The sequence below is a fragment of the Bos mutus genome, chromosome X, assembly GCF_027580195.1.
Source record: "Bos mutus isolate GX-2022 chromosome X, NWIPB_WYAK_1.1, whole genome shotgun sequence".
NCBI classification, from domain to species: domain Eukaryota; kingdom Metazoa; phylum Chordata; class Mammalia; order Artiodactyla; family Bovidae; genus Bos; species Bos mutus.
In genome coordinates this window covers 90,346,572-90,365,727 of record NC_091646.1, presented here as the reverse complement: position 1 = coordinate 90,365,727, position 19,156 = coordinate 90,346,572, and the positions used below count along the sequence as shown (strand labels likewise).

At 37.8% G+C, this 19,156-nt stretch overlaps 1 protein-coding gene across 9 annotated transcripts in view; it reads right to left on the bottom strand.

Annotated features, from left to right (window-relative positions):
- CASK (calcium/calmodulin dependent serine protein kinase) overlaps positions 1 to 19,156 on the bottom strand; it is a 374,249-nt gene that overhangs the window by 23,727 nt on the left and 331,366 nt on the right. For 3 of the 9 annotated variants that reach the window (XM_070366505.1, XM_070366506.1, XM_070366511.1), the window contains 4 exons: positions 17,035 to 17,103; positions 15,589 to 15,624; positions 13,763 to 13,959; positions 2,927 to 3,042 (listed from right to left, as the gene is read on the bottom strand). In XM_070366505.1, coding sequence (XP_070222606.1) covers positions 2,927 to 3,042; positions 13,763 to 13,959; positions 15,589 to 15,624; positions 17,035 to 17,103 — 418 coding nt within the window. The remainder of the gene's footprint in view (positions 1 to 2,926; positions 3,043 to 13,762; positions 13,960 to 15,588; positions 15,625 to 17,034; positions 17,104 to 19,156) is intronic. The other 6 variants (XM_070366507.1, XM_005889452.2, XM_070366508.1 and 3 more) reach the window with 3 other exon arrangements.

Genomic DNA, 19,156 nt, shown 5'->3' with positions numbered 1-19,156 from the left:
AAATCAGTGGCATTTCTTTTTTTAATTGAAGTATAGCTGACTAACAATGTTTTAGTTTCAGGTATATAGCAAAGTGATTCAGTTTATATATATATTTTCAGATTCTTTCCCCTTATAGGTTATTACAAGATATTGAGTTCCCTGTGCTATACAGTAGGTCCTTGTCGGTTACCTATTTTATATGTAGTAGTGTGTATATGTTAATCCCAATGGCCCTTATTTTATTTTACTGAGGACTATGGGAAGATCCCCTACTGTATTTTACAATCAACTCTTGAATAAAACAGAAAACCCCTTTCAGAAATATAGTTTGATTTGTGGCCTATGAACCCATTTGTCCAGTTCTTGGTATTTAAAAATATGATATTTCAAAGTACTCAAAGCATTTACTTTCCCATTGGAGGTCAACAGTATGTGTTTCTCTCTTTTAGAGCAATTCTTTATGTCAACAACACCACGTATTAGGGTAAACTTTCATCATAGCTAAAAGCAGAACAGCTGATAAAATACTTGACTTTCCTTCCTGACAGTTTCATCTCTTATAAAGTCAAGGTAATAAGCAAATGGTTCTTCTGGTCTTTATGATTAACAAAAGGTAAGAGTTGGTTTGTGATGGGGAAGAAAGCTGAAGAGAGGTGGCAGAAAGGACTTGATGAGGAAGACCACTGCTTAGGAAGATGCTACAGGTAACAAAAAGTGGTGGTGGTCTTTGCTACTCCTCTTAATTTTAAGTTTACAAGATCTTAGATACATCCATGGTTTTGGATAGGAGAGTTGTGTTAAAAGACGACAGAGAAAAAGCAATCCTATTCCATCTCTATGAGGCTCCTGCCTTCTCTATCAGGGGTGATAAAGCCTTCAATATAATGGGCAACGTTTACCAGAGCTAAACTCTCAGATAAGGGACAGCAACTGAGTACTTGGCTTCATTAAATGATACCCATTTGTCAGGCTCAGTGATGAGATAACCTGAGATCCACTGAACTTTAGAATTGGCAAAGGTACCCTTGAGGGACTAAAACCCAATTTCCTCATTTTGAGGCCCACAGGAGTCAAATGATTTGCTTGAGCTGAATGGTTACTCAGGTGTGCTAACTCCTGGTCCTCGCTCAAGCTGGCTGTTAAGCTTACAGGTGTGTTTGCAGGCTCACCAAGCACCACCTATGATGAATCAGAGAGAACGGGAACAATGGAAGGTCAGTGGTGCCCCGGTGGTCAAAGAATGGAAAAAGTGGACTGACCACCAGATGGGATACTGGTTCTCTGGTAAAATTCGTAAATGAACCATGCAATGGATTCTTTGTCAGAATTTAGAGATTCTAGTTTTTCAACTGACTTATTTTTCCTCAGAGTTGAATTAAAGAGTACTGACAAACTGAATACTCATGTCTACACGCCCTCTATCAGTACAGTATAAAAAGCTAAGGATGGATTAACAGCCTCATTGGCCATTTCTTTGCTTTTCTAGGTTTAAATTAATTTTAATCCATCTATATAAAAATTACAAGGTGATACATATATATGTAATGTCAACAGGCCTTTTGAACCTGTTAGAAGCTGATGGAAATCAAGGTGATTATGGAGACAGCAATAACCACTGACATTTTGTGTTAAATAACATTCTGCTGATACTACAGTGAATTTCTTCAAATAGTATTATGCAAGCATTTACAATTAGTTTTAACTACTTACATTTAACTAATCTACTTTAAATATTTCTTCCCTTTATAAAACCAAAAATGCCATTATTAGACTAGTGTTTTATAGTGGTGCTTAATCAGAGATGATCCATTTTATCGGAATAAAAATATCATGATGGGAAAGATTCCTTATTTAACTGAACCATTTAAAATTAAGCCATGTGGTCACTCACATTCATTCCACATTAAACAGTACTTCAAAGTATTTACTTTTACTCTCAGATCAAGAAATGAATCATTCAGAGTTTCAAAAAAATTTTTCCTGGTAAATGCTAATAAAACATTCTACAGAGGGAAAAGCATTTCATATTTGTCAGAAATATTATACCATCTAATTGGGTATGCATGATTGCATTCACTTGATTTTTTTTTCTTTTGCCATACGTTTGATGTTAGAGTTATTTCTGAAACCTTGGGAACTAGCCTAATGCCCATGTTGGGGCTTGCAATTCCTCAGAAAAAGTTCCTTATAAAAGGAGTCATATTAAGAAGGTATTAAAAGTAAGTAAATCCTACTCTATATCATCATGCAGTTTCTTTAACTTAAGTTACATCCTGTGAGTCTTCTGGGAATTTTACTGCAATGACAGAGCATGGTTTTTTTGTATTCATTTCAGTTCTTAGCAAATGAGTGACTATTTTGACTTAAGTTGAATGCAAGCTTCAAAACAGACAAACATACCATGAAGGGCAGGCCAAGATAACGTTCTTGGTCTTTTAGGAGCTAGGAAGTACCGTGAAGGGAGACTATTGACAGGAACCGATGCTATTTGTGCTCTTTCAAATCAATCACAGCTCTGTTAAGAATGCGCATTTGCCCTTAGGAATGTGTCACAGGGCTATATCCTAGGGCCAGAGAGGAGCCAGGGGTGAGGGTACTTGCTCAAAACCAATCTCAGCAAGGGGCAAGAATCCTGGTGACTTGGCAAGCCCTCAATCTCTCATTTCTCAGGGCAGGACTTAATGTACTGGGTTCTCTGAGTTCCAGAGAGTTCTGTTTCCACATAGCATTTTCTTCCTATAAAGTAGAACTCTGTAAAATATTTGGCAAATATAAGCAACATAATAATTGAAGCGAGGGGTTTCTTAAAAGTTTTGTAAGCTGATGAAAGATCGCATGTGGTGACATTTTTGGATAGAGAACTCTGAAGACGTAATTGAGGTGTGACATCTACTTTGGTCTTTGAGATGTTTAACCCATCTTAGTAAGTCGTACTTTTCCCTACCTGCATTGTGCTTTGCCAAATATTTGTCTTTGTACTGCTTCTTTTTCTTGCCAAACCAAGTGCAGCTGGCCTGCTGCTCCTGTTTGGTCTTCTCCATGGCAATGCAAGCGACTCGCCTAGCACACAAAGAAAGGGGAAAAAACCCCACAAATGTAAGTTTTATGCTGATAAGAGAGAAAAACCAGTCATTTGAAGAATGAATTGCATGAACAAACTCCTCAGAAATGCTTCAAATTATTCAGTAAAGGTTTGTTCCTTGAAAATTTCCTAGAAACGTTTAAAAAAAAATGCAGGTTTGTAACAAAATAACATTCTATCACTTGAACATATATATTTAACTGATGACACGGATGAGAAGTAAACATAATAGTCATGAAATACAGTGCAATGAGTGTGGGATTTTGAGTTGAGACAAGTCTGATTTGCATCCTGGCTCTCTCAATTATTAGCTTTTATCAATTTAGTGTTAGGTACTTTTCTGGAAAATTTATATATATTCATTCATTTAATCTTTCTAGCAACTTGTGAAATTGTGTCTGTTTTACAGATGAGGGGATCAAAGGACTGAGAGGTTAATTAATTTGTCCCATGTGTGTGCGTGTACTCAGTCGCTCAGTTGTGTCCAACTCTCTGCAACTCCATGGGCTGTAGCCTACCAGGCTCCTCTGTCCGTGGGATTCTCCAGGCAAGAATACTGGACTGGGTTGCCATTTTCCTACTCTAGGGGATCTTCCTGACCCAGAGATTGAACCCACGTCTCTTGCGTCTCTTGCATTGTCAGGCAGATTCTTTACCACTGCACCACCCGGGAAGCCCCGAATTTGTCCCGATCAAACAGCTAAATAAGTGGAGAATGAGGACAGTTTGGCACCAGAGCCCATGCACTTAGGTGGTACATTGTTTCGGTAAGTTCCTTAATCTAGAATCCTAGAAATGTTTAAAAAACACAGGTTTCTAACAAAATAACATTGTCACTTGGACATATAACTGATGACACAGAAGAGAAGTAAACATATAGTCATGAAATACAGTGCAATGAGTGTGGGATTTTGAGTTGAGACAAGTCTGATTTGAATCCTTGCTCTCTCAATTATTAGCTTTTATCAATTTAGTGTTAGGAGTTTTTCTAGGAAATTTACATATATTAATTCAGTTAATCTTTCTATCTCTTGGGTGACTGTTGCAAACAATTTTAACCAAAAATGTAAATCATTTCTCTATCACAGTAGCAGGCACAGCAGTTGCCTAATAAATGGTACTACTATTACAACATGGAGATTCTAGGTAGGGAGAAAAACTATGATTGAATTCAGTTAGGGTTACATTCAGAAAAATCATGATTTTGTTCTACATGATTACAGTATTCAACATTGGTAACATATGCATAAATGTTGTTAGTAAGTTGCTCTCTTAGGTTCAGTCTAAGCAAGTACTTACCTTTCAGGATATTGCCACAGAAGGTTTTGCTTACTTAATGACTTTGCTGTGGGCCAACGTGGGGGTCCCTGAGTGAACCACGTATAAGGAGGACTCAAAAACACTATCAGAATGCCATACAATGCCATTGAAATGATGCGTTGTTTTCTAATGAAGTTGTACTGACTTGTTATTCTCCCACTAGCAGTGTAGAGCTCCTATTGTTCCATTTCCATGTCAATACTTGGTATAATCAGTCTGTAGTTTTAGCCATCATGGTGGATAAGCAGTGAAATAACACTGTTTTTGTATTTCACTGATCATTAATGAGATCAAACATCTTTTCATATGCTTATTGGCTGTTGGATTTCTTCTTTTGTAAAGTGCCTGTTCAAAGACTACTTTCTTATCCAGTTGTCTTTTCCTCATTGATTTGTAGGAAGTGTTTATATGGCCCAAATATTACACTTTTGTTAGTTATATATGATGCAGGTATCTTCTTCCACTCTGTGGCTTGCCTTTCTAATCTTTTTATAGTATTTGATAAAGACAACTTATTAGTTTTAGTCAAATCTAGCAGTATTTTCACTTATGGGAAACATTTTTGTTATCTTTTTAAGGAAATCCTTCCTTGTCCCTAAAGATATTCTCCAGTATTACCTTCTCAAGAGTTTATAATTTTGCCTTTCATGTTTTGGTTTTTAATACACCAGAACTGGTTTTTGTATATAGTACGAAGTTAGGGGTCAATTTCTCATTTCCTGCCCCCTCAATGGATACACAATCATCCCAGAATAACTTAGGGAAAAGTCTATTCATTCCTCCCTAGTGACTATGTATGAGAGTGTTTAGGGGGTCTCTTCAGTTGGCCTATTTGAGCATCTCTAAGCCCATACCTTATTATCTTAACTACCAAAGCTTTAGAGTAAGTCCTGGTATCATTGAGGCAAGTCCTCTCTCTCTATTCTTCTAGAAGAGCATCTTGACTATTTCCAATTCTGTGCATTTCCATGAAAACTTTAAAATTAGCTTGTCAATTTCAAAACGGTTGGGAATGAATTGAATCTATTAATCAATTTGGGAGGAATATATATCTTTGTAATATTAAGTCTTCTAGTCCCTAAATACAGTATGTCTATTCATTTATTTAGGTCTTCTTTAATGTCTCAATAAGTTTTATAGTTTATCCTCTAAATGTCTTGAACAACTTTATTAGATTTGTTCCTAGGTTGTTGATTTAAAAAGATTTTATAAATGGTTTTTAAAAATTTGTAATATGGAAAAATTCAAACATATACAATAATACCGTGTAACGAACCTCAAATACCTATGACTCAGCTTCAACATTTATTAACTCATGGGTTACTTTGTGTTATTTACAACCTACCCACCCTAAGATTAGGGTTCCCAGGTGGTGCAGTGGTAAGCAATCCACCTGCCAATGCAGGAGACACAGGTTTGATCCCTGGGTCGGGAAGATCCCCTAGAGAAGGAAATGACAACACGCTCCAGGATTCTTGCCTGGAAAATCTCATGGACAGGAGCTTGGCGGGCTACAGTCCATGGGTTCACAAAGAGTTGGACATGACTCAGCGATTGAGCATGCACCCTAAGATTATTTTGGAAAAAAAAAAAATCCAACTTTGTATTATTTCCTCCTTAAATATTCTTAAATTCCCTTTAAACCTATAGGTTTCCCCTTCTTCCCCCTCCCCCTTTTCTTCTTGCAATTTATTTGTTGCAGAAACTGGTTGTCTGTCTTATAGTTTCTGATTTTACCCCTGTGGTGTCTTTAATAAGTTCCTGTCTTTTGTATTTCTTGCAAACAACTAACTAGATCTAGAGGTCTAATCAAACTTGAGCTTTATTTTTTTTTGCAAGAGTACTTTATAGTATTATGGTGTTATATAGGGTATTTTAAAAAATTACTTTCTATTTTTTTACTGGTAAATAGAAATATAATTGATTTTGTATAATGATTTTTATATCAGCCATCTTGCTAAACTCTCATATTAATTGTAATTGTTTATATATATATTAATATATTAATAGATTTCTTTGAATTTCTACACAGAATCCTATCACCTGTGATTTTTTTTCCTTTCCAATTATGTTTGCTATAGGTTTACTGTAGATGCTCTCAATCAGGTTAAGGAAGTTCCCTTCAATTTCACAGTCTGTGAGAGTTTTAATTATGAATGGATTTTGGATTTTAACAAATGCTTTTCCTGAATCTAATGATAATGACTTTGTGGATTTTTCTTCTTTAATCTGTTAATATGCTGGATCGGTTTTCAAATGTTGAACCAGCTGTGCATTCCCAGTACAAACTCTACTGGGTCAAGATGTATTATTCTTTTTGTATATTGCTAGATTCAGTTTGTTAATATTTTGCATCTGTGTTCATGAGGAATATGGGTATTTAACATATTCAAAATGTATTGAATTTTGGTATCAGGGTAACACTGGGGTCATGAAATGAGTCAGGAAGCATTCTCTTCTACTTTCTTGAAGAGTCCTTCCTCCCTGCCTCTTTCTTTCTCTTGCTCATCGAGGGCTTTATTTATTTTTGGTTCGGAGAAAGGCATTTATTGGGAAATAATGTGAACTGTCTCTCAGCAACAGTACCAACGTCAATCTCCATATATTACCTAAGTGGCATCCAGAGGAGGCTGATGAAACGTTTGGGAATTCTTCCAGTACAAGCCAATATGTGCTGTTAGTCATAACTACAGCTTCTGTGAGGCATATACTCTTTGGAAACTTAAACAGAACTGAGGCATTTTTGAAAGGTTAAGAGACCAAAATAAAAAAAATCCTGACCTTGTGAAGCTTATGTTATAGTGTACAGAGTATCTTACAAGAAATGATTTTAAGCTTAAAAAAAGTTCCCAGTAAAAATTTGTGGTGTGGTCATGTGTGGTGTAACGAGAGAGGAATGAAACTGATTTTTACCAGACACTCAGGAAATGAATGTTATTTCTTTTAGTTCTGCAAGTGCAAGAAAACTGTTAGAATTTAGGTCAACATGGAGGAAATTTCAAACACATGTTTAACATTTATTGCTGACTTGGATGAGGATCTAGTAGGCAAGGGAAGGGATGACACATTCAGGGACTCAAACCATATCCAAGGATTAGACTGATGGGCCTTGTCAAGCAAGATGAAATTTACCACGGATAAAGAAGGTAAGGTATTTGGGTTCAAAAAAATTGATTTCTCATCTGGAGAATGTGAAAAATTTGATTTGGTAGCAATACATCTAAACAAAGCTTCCGGGTTTGGCTGATCGGATTGTTTCAAATCTTTCTCATTAGCATTACCTGTCTACCATATGACATTCTAGAGACCAATTCACTTTTCCAACAAGGAATTCTTTTTCCCCTCAGCTGGGAATGTCTTCTTGTACCTCCAAAGTCCTACTCAACATCTCAAGGAACATACTGCCCAGTGGGCCTCTTCCTCATTATTCTAGTTAGAATTCCTTTCTCCCTCTATAGTCTTTGCAACTTTATTGAGCTCAGTTTTTCTGAAGTAAACTGAAAATAATATATAAAGTTTAAAATTTCAGTTTTGAAATATTATACATCCCATGAAACCATCACCATAATCAAAATAACAAATATTTTCATCATCCCAGGACTTTTCTTATGCCCTTCTGTAATTCCTCCTTCCTCCTACAGATCCCCAGGAACTAAAGGTTAGTTTTGATTTTCTAGAGTTTTATATAAGGGAATTATATAGTATGTTCTCTGTTTTGCCTGGAAACCCAGCCTAGTGATTTTGAGTTTCACTCATATTGTTGTGTGTTACCAATAGTTCCTTTCTTTTAACTGCATCCTATTGTATGGATATGCCATAATTTGTTTATCCACTGACCTGTTGATGAAAACATTAAAAATGTTTAGAAATTTAATTAAAAATTTTTTTAATTAAAAAAATTGTAATAGGTATGTGGCCACTAAGTTTTTGTTAGTGCATTTTTTTTGTCCTTGGAAATTCCTTTAGGTTCTATTTCGAATCTGTTATGCCATTCATCCCTCCCCACATACTCTGAAGATATTTTTTAAGCATTGTTGTTCAGTCACTCATTTATGTCTGACTCTTTGCAACCCCATGGACTGCAGCATGCCAGGCTTCCCTGTCCTTCACTATCTCCTGGAGTTGGCTCAAACTCATGTCCATTGAGTAGGTGATGCCATCCAACCATCTCATCCTCTGTCATCCCTTTCTCCTCCTGCCTTCAATCCTTCCCAGCATCAGGGTCTTTTCCAATGAGTTGGCTCTTTACATTTGGTGGCCAAAGTATTGAGGCTTCAGCATCAGTCCTTCCAATGAATATTCAGGGTTGATTTCCTTTAGGATTAACTGGTTTGATCTCCTTGCTGTCCAAGGGACTCTCAGGAGTATTCTCCAGCACCACAGTTCGAAGGAATCAATTCTTCTGTGCTCAGCCTTTTTTATTGTCCAGCTCACACATCCATACACGACTACTGGAAAAACCATGCTGCTGCTGCTGCTGCTAAGTCGCTTCTGTGCGACCCAATAGACAGCAGCCCACTAGGCTCCTCTGTCCCTGGGATTCTCCAGGCAAGAATACTGGAGTGGGTTGCCATTTCCTTCTCCAATGCATGAAAGTGAAAAGTGAAAGTGAAGTCGCTCAGTTGTGCCCGACTCTTAGCGACCCCATGGTCTGGAGCCTACCAGGCTCCTCCGTCCATGGGATTTTCCAGGCAAGAGTACTGGAGTGGGGTGCCATTGCCTTCTCCGAATTAGAGAAAGGAAATGCCATAGCTTTGTCCATATGGACCTTTGTAGGCAAAGTAATGTCTCTGCTTTTTAATACACTAACTAGGTTTGTCATTGCTTTTCTTCCAAGGAGCAAGTGTCTTAATTTTCAAGGCTGCAGTCACCATCTACAGTGATTTTGGAGCCCAAGAAAATAAACTCTCTCACTGTTTCCATTGTTTCCCCATCTGCCATTAAGTGATGGGATTGGATGCCATGATCTTCGTTTTTTAATGTTGAGTTTTAAGCTAGCTTTTTCACTCTCTTCTTTCACCTTCATCAAGAGGCTCTTTAGTTCTTCTTTGCTTTCTGTCATAAGGGTGGTGTCATCTGCATATCTGAAGTTATTGATATTTCTCCCAGCAATCTTAATCCCAGTTTGTGCTTCATCCAGCCTGGTATTTAACATGATATACTTTGCATATAAGTTAAATAGCCAGGGTGACAATATATCACCTTGACGTACTCCTTTCCCGATTTGGAACCAGTCTGTTGTTCCATGTCCAGTTCTAACTGTTGCTTCCTGACCTACATATAGGTCTCTTAGGAGGCAGGTAAGGTGGTCTGGTATTCCCATTTTCCAGCTTGTTGTGATCTACACAGTCAAAGGGTTTAGCATAGTCAGTAAAGCAGAAGTTGATGTTTTTCTGGAATTCTCTTGCTTTTTCTATGATCCAATGGATGCTGGCAATTTGATCTCTGGTTCCTCTGCCTTTTCTACATCCAGCTTGTACATCTGGATGTTTTCGGTTCACATACTGTTGAAGCATAGCTTGAAGAATTTTGAGCATTACCTTGCTAGCATGTGAAATAAGTCCAAATGTGTGGTAGTTTGAGCATTCTTTGGGACTGGAATGAAAACGGACCTTTTCCAGTCCTGTGGCCACTGCTGAGTTTTCCAAATGTGCTGGCATATTGAGTGTAGCACTTTAAAAGCATCTTTTAGGATTTGAAATAACTCAGCTGGAATTCCATCACCTTCACTAGCTTTGTTTGTAGTGATGCTTCCTAAGGTCCACTTGACTTCACATTCCAGGATGTCTGGCTCTAGGTGAGTGATCACACTATTGTGATTATCTGGGTTGTGAAGATCTTTTTTGTACAGTTCTTCTGTGTATTCTTGCCACCTCTTCTTAATATCTTCTGCTTCTGTTAGGTCCTTACCATTTCTGTCCTTTATTGAGTCCATCTTTGCATGAAATGTTCCCTTGGTATCTCTAATTTTCTTGAAGAGATCTCTAGTCTTTCCCATTCTATTGTTTTCCTCTATTTCTTTGCATTGATCACTGAGGAAGGTTTTCTTATCTCTCCTTGCTATTCTTTGGAACTCTGAATTCAAATGGGTATATCTTTCCTTTTCTCCTAGCCTTTTGCTTCTCTTCTTGTCTCAACTATCTGTAAGGCCTCCTCAGACAACCTTTTTGCATTTCTTTTTCTTGGGGATGGTTTTGATCACCACCTGCTGTACCATGTTACGAACCTCTGTCCATAGTTCTTCAGGCACTCTGTCTATCAGATCTAATCCCTTGAATCTATTTGTCACTTACATGGTATAATTGTAAGGGATTTGATTTAGGTCATACCTGAATAGCCTAGTGGTTTTCCCTATGTTCTTCCATTTAAGTCTGAATTTTGCAGTAAGGAGTTCATGATCTAAGCCACAGTCAGCTCCTGGTCTTGTTTTTGCCAACTGTATAGAGCTTCTCCATCTTTGGCTGCAAAGAATATAATCAATCAATCTGATTTCTGTATTGACCATCTGGTGATGTCCATGTGTAGAGTCATCTCTTGTGTCGTAGGAAGAATGCTGTGACCAGTGCATTCTTTTGGCAAAACTCTGTTAGCCTTTGCCCTGCTTCATTTTGCACTCCAAGGCCAAACTTGCCTGTTACTCCAGGTATCTCTTGACTTCCTACTTTTGTATTCCATTCCCCTATGATGACAAGGCCATTTTTTTTTTTTTTGGTGTGAGTTCCAGAAGGTCTTGTAGGTCTTTATAGAAGCATAGTTAGTGTTAATCACTCAGTCGTGCCTGACTCTTTGGGACCCCATGGACTGCAGTCCACCAGGCTCCTCTGTCCATGAGATTTTCCAGGCAAGGATACTGGAGTGGGTTGCCATTTCCTTCTCCAGGGGATTTTCCCAACCCAGGGATCGAACCCGGGTCTCTTGCACTGCAGGCAGATTCTTTACCGACTGAGGTATAAGGGAAGCCCTTATAGAAGCCACCCCCCTTTTTTAAACAACTGTGTTTACTAGCAGGCTTTTAATAATCAGTAATATGTATATTACTTGGTCTCCTAATTCCAATATATGATGCGGGTTTGATTCTGTTTCTGGTGTCTGTTATTGCTCACTGGTTTCCATGTGCACCCGCGTATTTTGACTTGCTGGTCACTGCCCTGGAGAAAGTCCATGCTGGGGGTGGTTAGGAGGAGCCCTAGGATAAAAGTGCTCTCCTTCAGAGACTTTCATTTGTCTATAACAGATATATGGAAGTATTAGTAAACAAGAAACCTCACATCAAGTGCATAGCTGGACTTCCCCTGGCTGTCCCAGGCTATGTGTACCTGGGTGCAAATTCATTTGGGGTAGACCAGTAGCCACAATGGAGAAGGCGATGGCACCCACTCCAGTACTCTTGCCTGGAAAATCCCATGGATGGAGGAGCCTGGTGGGCCACAGTCCATGGGGTCGCGAAGAGTCGGACAAGACTCAGCAACTTCACTTTCACTTTTCACTTTCATGCATTGGAGGAGGAAATGGCAACCCACTTCAGTGTTCTTGCCTGGAGAATCCCAGGGATGGGGGAGCCTGGTGGGCTGCTGTCTATGGGGTCGCACAGAGTCGGACACGACTGAAGCGACTTAGCAGCAGCAGCAGCAGCAGAGGCCACAATGTTTTCAGGGAAACTTTGTTTTCCTTTTGCTGTGCTCACTGACAAGGCATCCTTCTCTACAGTCCCCTGGTGTGGAAGGGAAGTAAGGGAATGCTTATCAGTTTGCTCTTAACCTAGGGATATAGCTTTTTGCAGTCCTAACAGTGTGGGATGGGTCTCCTAACTGATTCTCCTACTTATACAGGCCTTACTGGGTCTTAACCTTGGTCCTCTGGCAGAGAAGTTCTTAGTAATAGAATGCCCTCATGGCAAAGTGGACCAATTTGGAACTCTCATTTTTACCGCTCTGATTAATGGCTTTCATATAAAAATTGGTCACTGAGTTCCCCAATACCTTTTAAGGTAATTTTCAAAAACATATTTTCTGCAGCACATCTCATTTTTTTCCACCAGGAGGATTGGTCCAGACAATCTAGTCTACCATTATAGGCAACAGGAAGCAAATCTGCTTTTCCACTGTCATTTCTCAGGCTTCCCCCAGGGGACTTAAGAGTTATAGGTATTGGTGAGACATAATTTATACAAATGATCTGACCAGGGAGAAGAGGTCTAGAATCTACATAAATATTTTCAAGAGACACTCATTCACATATGGCAACATTCAAGAACACATTTTGTAAAATGTAAATATCAGTGCTAACATAATAACATCACTAGCAAAAGGACTTAGACATCACTTTCCTCTCACTAATGCTTAAAGTGTTTTTTGAAGATCGGACCCAAAGATGGCATCAGAGGGAAGGCTTCTACTTCCGTTATGTGGGCCTATGTTTCCTAGTATAAAATGATGGCATCTGAAGTTCTTAGCTCCAATGTGCTAAATTTAAAAGTATTTTTGGGAACCCTGGAATTTAGCTGAAAGAAGTGATCAAGCAAAAGAGATTAACTGAAAAATCCCTTTAATTAGTAAAAAACTGGGTGGAAAAAAACTATGCGTCTATGAACTTGATGCCTTTAATCTCTTTTAGTTAGGTTCAAATAAGTATTTTGGACATGAAGATCTCTCTCTTTTGAAGATATCTCTTTGGCACTAGATTTCTGATATATATTGCCAAAGTACAGACAAAGGTAAAACTATCAGCATTTTTAAAAAAACAGCAAATTATAACATTAATAACAGAAATAGATTTTACCAAAATATACAGTAATCCCTGACTCCTCTCAGTTAAAAACATGTCTGAAAACTGCCTGATTTTAACCTGCTTTCAAAGCTTAAACTTTCTAACAGACACACATTTTAAAAGACCTGGCAGGGTAAAGAACGAAGCTTCTGTCTCCCTTCTAATAGCGAAACACTTTAAATACCTGGAGTGACCGTGAATCCTGGCATCTGAGTTTTTCACTGGTGGTGGAGCGGAATGGGGTTGGTGAGAGCATGTGGAGGGGCAAAGAGAGGGTACATTTAAAAAAAATGCAATTCTAAAAGGCTGGAAACAGCATACAGGTGTAGAGGGCTCTGCTAAGAGATCACGATGTGACTATGACCCGACTCAGCCTCTCTCTAGACCTTCCTCTCCTTCTGTGTGAAACAAAGACCTGACTCTATAAATAGGAGCTCACTTGGGGCTGACAACTGAGAATTCTCGGCAGACTCATTTGAATTGCGTTTGGCTAATAGAGCAAACAATATATTAAACAGGTTTTACCCTATAAAACAGCAAAACATAAAGGTGGAAAATGGCTCGCCAGGCTTCGTTTACATGAGAAACCAAAACAGCACAACACAGACATACCATTCCTGAAGTTCTGGAGAAGGAATGAGACCTGCCGCTCCATTTTTGGAGTTTTCCAGTTTACCCTGCCACCAATTGTGATCGTCCTTACTAATAATCTGGATGACGTCACCAACTCTGAATCGAATGCCAGCTTCTTTGCAGGGGATGAGGTCATCCTTAGCTGGATCATATTCAAATTGTGCTCTTACATAGATCTATAAAACAGGAGTTTGTAAGAAAAAACGCCACAGTGATATGAAAGAAAACAGTCAGTTCTAACTGAATAACCATGGACTAACACTACAATACGAACAGGACATTAGATGGTGAACACAAATATGATGCATGGAAATACAACACAGAAAACTGCTACCACTAGAACAATGTACTGTTTTTGATGTGTACAGTTACAAATCTCTGCTCTTTTTATTTGGATAGAACATTTAAGGTATTTGTTCAATAAAGACTTTATTTCTGCTTTTACTATAACAGAATAGGCTTAAAATTATAGTGAAATATGCTTACCGTTTGAAAATCTGCATATATGTAGTTGATATTATGGGTAAGTTGTCATGATCACGTGGCAGGCTTTAAGCCATAACCACAAGCATTCAGGGAAGGTTTTAACCCTAAAGCAGCACGATACGAAACTAGCAAGAACTCAGTGTTGGTAATGTGCTATAAAATGCCTCCATGACAACCGGCAGTGTGTCTACACACTGCTGATAAACTTAACTGTAACTCAAACATTTTAAAAAAGCACTTAAAGGTAGTTTAATTTTGCAAATAGCATTTCTACTTTATATTCGCATTTTACTCTTCTTCGAGAAGAAAAATGAATTTAAGTCCTACGTTTGCCAATGTAACACTTAAAATCTGCAGAGCTTCAGGAGATGGATAGTTCAAGGCTCTGAGTTTTATGATATGTAAATGTAACTAGTAAATATAAAAGGAAACAGATTAGCATACAAGGGGTTATCACATGGCACCATTTTATGAATTACTGGATTTCTAAATAATGTAAAACAAGGTGCTAGATATTCAGTATTGCATCATTGGAGTGATTTCTATCAGGTGCTAGTTTATGCAAATCTTAACTCCCAATCTGATTATTTTTAAGAGCACATTTCAAGAAAAATTCCATAAAATTTCTATCTTGAAATTACATTTGAATATTAATATTAAAGTCACTGTAAAACCAACCTGAAGGGTTTGGAACTATTGTGTTATTATTCTGTTTGTTTCTTTTCAGAAATCCAGCCTATAAAAGTTATAAGTCTCTGCATTTGCACCTAAAATTTAAACTCAATGTGCCAGCAAATAAAAGTTGCTTGTCTCAGGCAGCACTTAACTTTTCATGTTTGATTAGGGACATAAAGCCAGGATTTTTCTGTTGTTGTTTTTTCCCCACTGTATGTGGCTTTCAGAAATACACATGCAGATACAAATTAAAAAACCTTCAAGCTTCAGATAATTATTGCTTAAAAATGTTCATTGGAATGTACATTTTAGTTATTCTTAGAATTCAAAGTATTTTGTAGCCTTTAAAAATTTATTTCCAGCCTAGAGGCAGGCCCATAAGATCCCCAAAGGCTGAATTCTTAACCATCAACACAAAATGATCAGGTTGAAATTACAATAACCATCACAGCTACAAAGATGTTAGGGAAAAAATCCTTATAGAGAATTAGTCATGTGTAATGTGTTAAAATGAAATGGTACAAGCTCTCAATGCTCAAATGTTATGGTCCAAAATGCAGACATTATGGGATGGAAAGGGTTAATAAAGGATTGGCTATTAGCAGCTCAGTTTAGATAAATTTCTATAGAGGATATCTATTCACCTGTCGTCCTTTTGGTTGGGTAGTTGATGGCAAGTCCTGTAGAATAAAGCCAACCCAGGAGAAAAATTTTCATTTACTTTTCAAAGAGTACAAGGTAATTTGTGTGTTCTGTTACATTATGGTTAAAAAATGAGCTAGATTTAAGTTGTAAAGAGATAATATACATTATTCCATTTCTCAGAAATGTTGAGTTATCAAAAAAGAAAAATCAAACCCAGGCCATTTAGCAGCAAGCTGAAGAAAGCAGGTAAATTTAAGCAGAGAGAAATGTGTTCTTAAGAAACAACTCAGCATCTTCAACACAAAAGCCACTGCAAGTGAAACAGCCTATTTAAAAAACCCCCCCAAAACTCAAAAGAGCTATTGCCCTTTTCGACTTAGTTACTGCAACCATTTAAGATTTTGAAAAATTCAATGGTTGTATGGATTTTTTACCATCTTACAGTTGTTAAATGTTAACTGTTATAAATGAATTCCTTTGGTAGCCTATTTTGAAGTTGCAAATAAAAGTCACAGGAAATTTTCTAACATTTCTCTTACTTATATCATTCCATCTGAGGTGATCTCAAATTATTTATAAATTAGCTCAAATTATTTACAAATTTACCTCATAAAAATGATATTTTTTAAAGGGCAAGTTAAAGAGTGATACTGCTGTATCATTAGAACTCTCATTTTTAACAGCAATATCAGCAACTTAAGAGATTTTGTTATTTCAAAATATTTCAAAAATTCACACACCTGCACCTGTAAGTGCTCCCATTTGCTTACATAAATTAAAAACAATTCTTTTTACTTTCCAAAATGGATAGTTCTGACAAAAAGTGAAATTCCACGTTCAAGTCAAAATATAAAGTACTTTGTGTTAAAGATGTGATAATAGCGTGGCTTAAGTGCAGTTTGAAGCCAGTTCCTTTTGCTTTTCATATCCAGGCAAGGCTTATAATTCACAGAAGTATGTGCACGTACCACAGTAACAGAGGGCACACCAATTCGTAAACTTAGATAGCGGAAACTAAACATGTTGCTGATATCACTCAGAATAGACAACTACAAAGCCCGAGAATACCCAAATTCCTACTCTGCAAAATTCTTATATTTCTTTATCTTTCGCAAGTGAAAAAAAAATGTTTAGAAATTTCAACAAATTTCCATTTACATCCTCTGCATAACTTTGAGCAAAGTCATAGACAGCAGCTGGGTGACACAGAAATATTTTGAGAATGACCAAAGCAGTCTTGAACTACATTTCTTAAAATTTAACTAATGAAAGGTATTTTCAATGAGAAGAACAAGATTTTCCAGGAGTAAACTGCATTGTAGCTGTAGTAGCCTTGTATATCGGCAGAAGACAATATTTCCACTGAACACATGTAACTAGAACACTCATGGCAGGTGGCACCAACAAAATTGTCACACTTTGCTGTGTGGAGCTAGAGTTCTTACCGAAACAGAATTGTTAGTGCTGCTATGACCATTAGCTGGGGACTGTCTGGAAGTGGAGGGGGAATCTCTCTGAAATAAGACACAAGGTTCATTAACACAGAACACCAGCAGAGAAACAAGAGATATTCATATCAACAGTTACAACCACAGGCTGACAACCATTTCCTTTGAGGTTTTAGCTGTAAAGGTGCCATACTGACTTACTTGCATGATTTCAGAGAAGCATGAAAAAATGTTTGTGCAGTCTGAAGATTCACATGTTGTAAGTGATGACCGTGTCATTCATTAATCATTTCTTTCCTGTCTCTAACATTCTGTAACCTTTGCTTTTTTAAAATGAGAACCCGAAGGGTGACTTGATATTAAAATCCTATCAACTACTGTAAAGTGACAAAGATTACTATAACATTGTGCTAAAGATCCCAATTGCATATCTTTTTTAATTGAAAATTAGGTGTTAAAAGTATTTAATAATCTTTAGGTACCTCAGTATCAAAAATTACCGAATGACACAATTTGAAGAGAAGTGAAGTCGCTCAGTCGTGCCCGACTCTTTGCAACCCCATGGACAGTAGCCTGCACCAAGCTCCTCCGTCCATGGGATTCTCCAGGCAAGAGTACTGGAGTGGGGTGCCATTTCCTTCTCCAGGGAATCTTCCCGACCCAGGGATCGAACCCAGGTCTCCCGCATCGTAGACAGACGCTTTACCGTCTGAGCCACCAGGGAAGTGAAGTGAACCTTAAAAAAGACTTCTTACGTTGCAATCACCTTAGAATCTTTCTAGGCTAGATATTACTAATAAGGGTAAAAGATAGTTATAGACCAGAGAAGAAACCTTTATTTTTAAAGAATATTTTAGCAGATTAATTAAAACAATAATCTTGAGCCTCTACAAATATTACACTTCTGGCAAAGATTCCAGCAGCCACAGCCAACTATACTATATGACACACTCAAAATCCTTTCCAGGCTCCACTCCCTTGTTGTCCAAATCAACTATAATGTTAAAACAAGGAGAGGATGAAAGTAAGTATTTAAAATTTTAGTTGAGTTCTTGGAAATCTTTGAAATGTGCATGTCCACTCAAAAGGCATTTGCTTTTTCTAGAAGACTTAAAGAAAACTTCTGGAACCTGTTGGCCTTTAAATAATGGGATTCCTTAGATGAGGATTCTCAGATGTTAGTGAGCAGAATGTCTAGGTGCCACCCCCAGAGACTCATGTCAGTAGGGCCAGGACGTGGGGTGGAGGTCCCCGCTTTTACCAATGGCCAGGGTGATGCTGAGGTAGGTAGCCAGAGAGCCTTTCTTTAGGAAGTACTGTTGTAGCTGGGAGGAATTCAACCACAGGCTTGAACTCTGCCACAGGACAGGAGAGTCAAAGAGATTGGTGGGGGAGGTACCTTGATTCCTACTATTCAGAGGTTGAGAAGGTAAGAGGGGGCTCTTTTTACTCAAGAGCATAGCATTTATATGTGTCCTACTGGTCCTACATCAAAACCAGTTCAACCACTCAAAAACACAAGAGAAACTTATATTAATAACTAACACTATCTTCTGGCTAGTGAGCCAAAAAGACAAAAACCAATCGGACTTACTAAATTTCTTCCAAGATGTGAAATGGTATGAGGACCACTTATGATTTTTAGAATATCAGAATGCTTGACATAAAAGATGCATGTGACAGTTTTTCTTTTCCAGCAAGGTTTGTGTACTAGGTAACAAATTTCAAAACTATGAATCCTGGAACAGAAGTTCTGTATTTTGTTTTGAAATGTAATTGAAGTTCCATAAAAAGCCACCAAGAGGAGCTCAAGACTTGATATAACAGAAACCCCACTTGTCATGGCTCACTAAAAATATACTTGACGAAACTACAAATTCTTATACCTATCTTCAATAGGTTTAGGGAAAACAGGAAGCCTCTGATTTTTCTTGTGAAATTTACATCATTACTAGAGACAGGAAGAAACACTGTAATTTCTCCCTCAACTTCTCCTAAGTACAAATTCAATTTTCTAGACCGGTTCCAGTAAGTTGCCAGCCAGTCTTAAACACTCACTGGAGGAAACGTGTACTTCATACTGATGTTACACACACTTGGAAGGTGCACATCAAAGTGC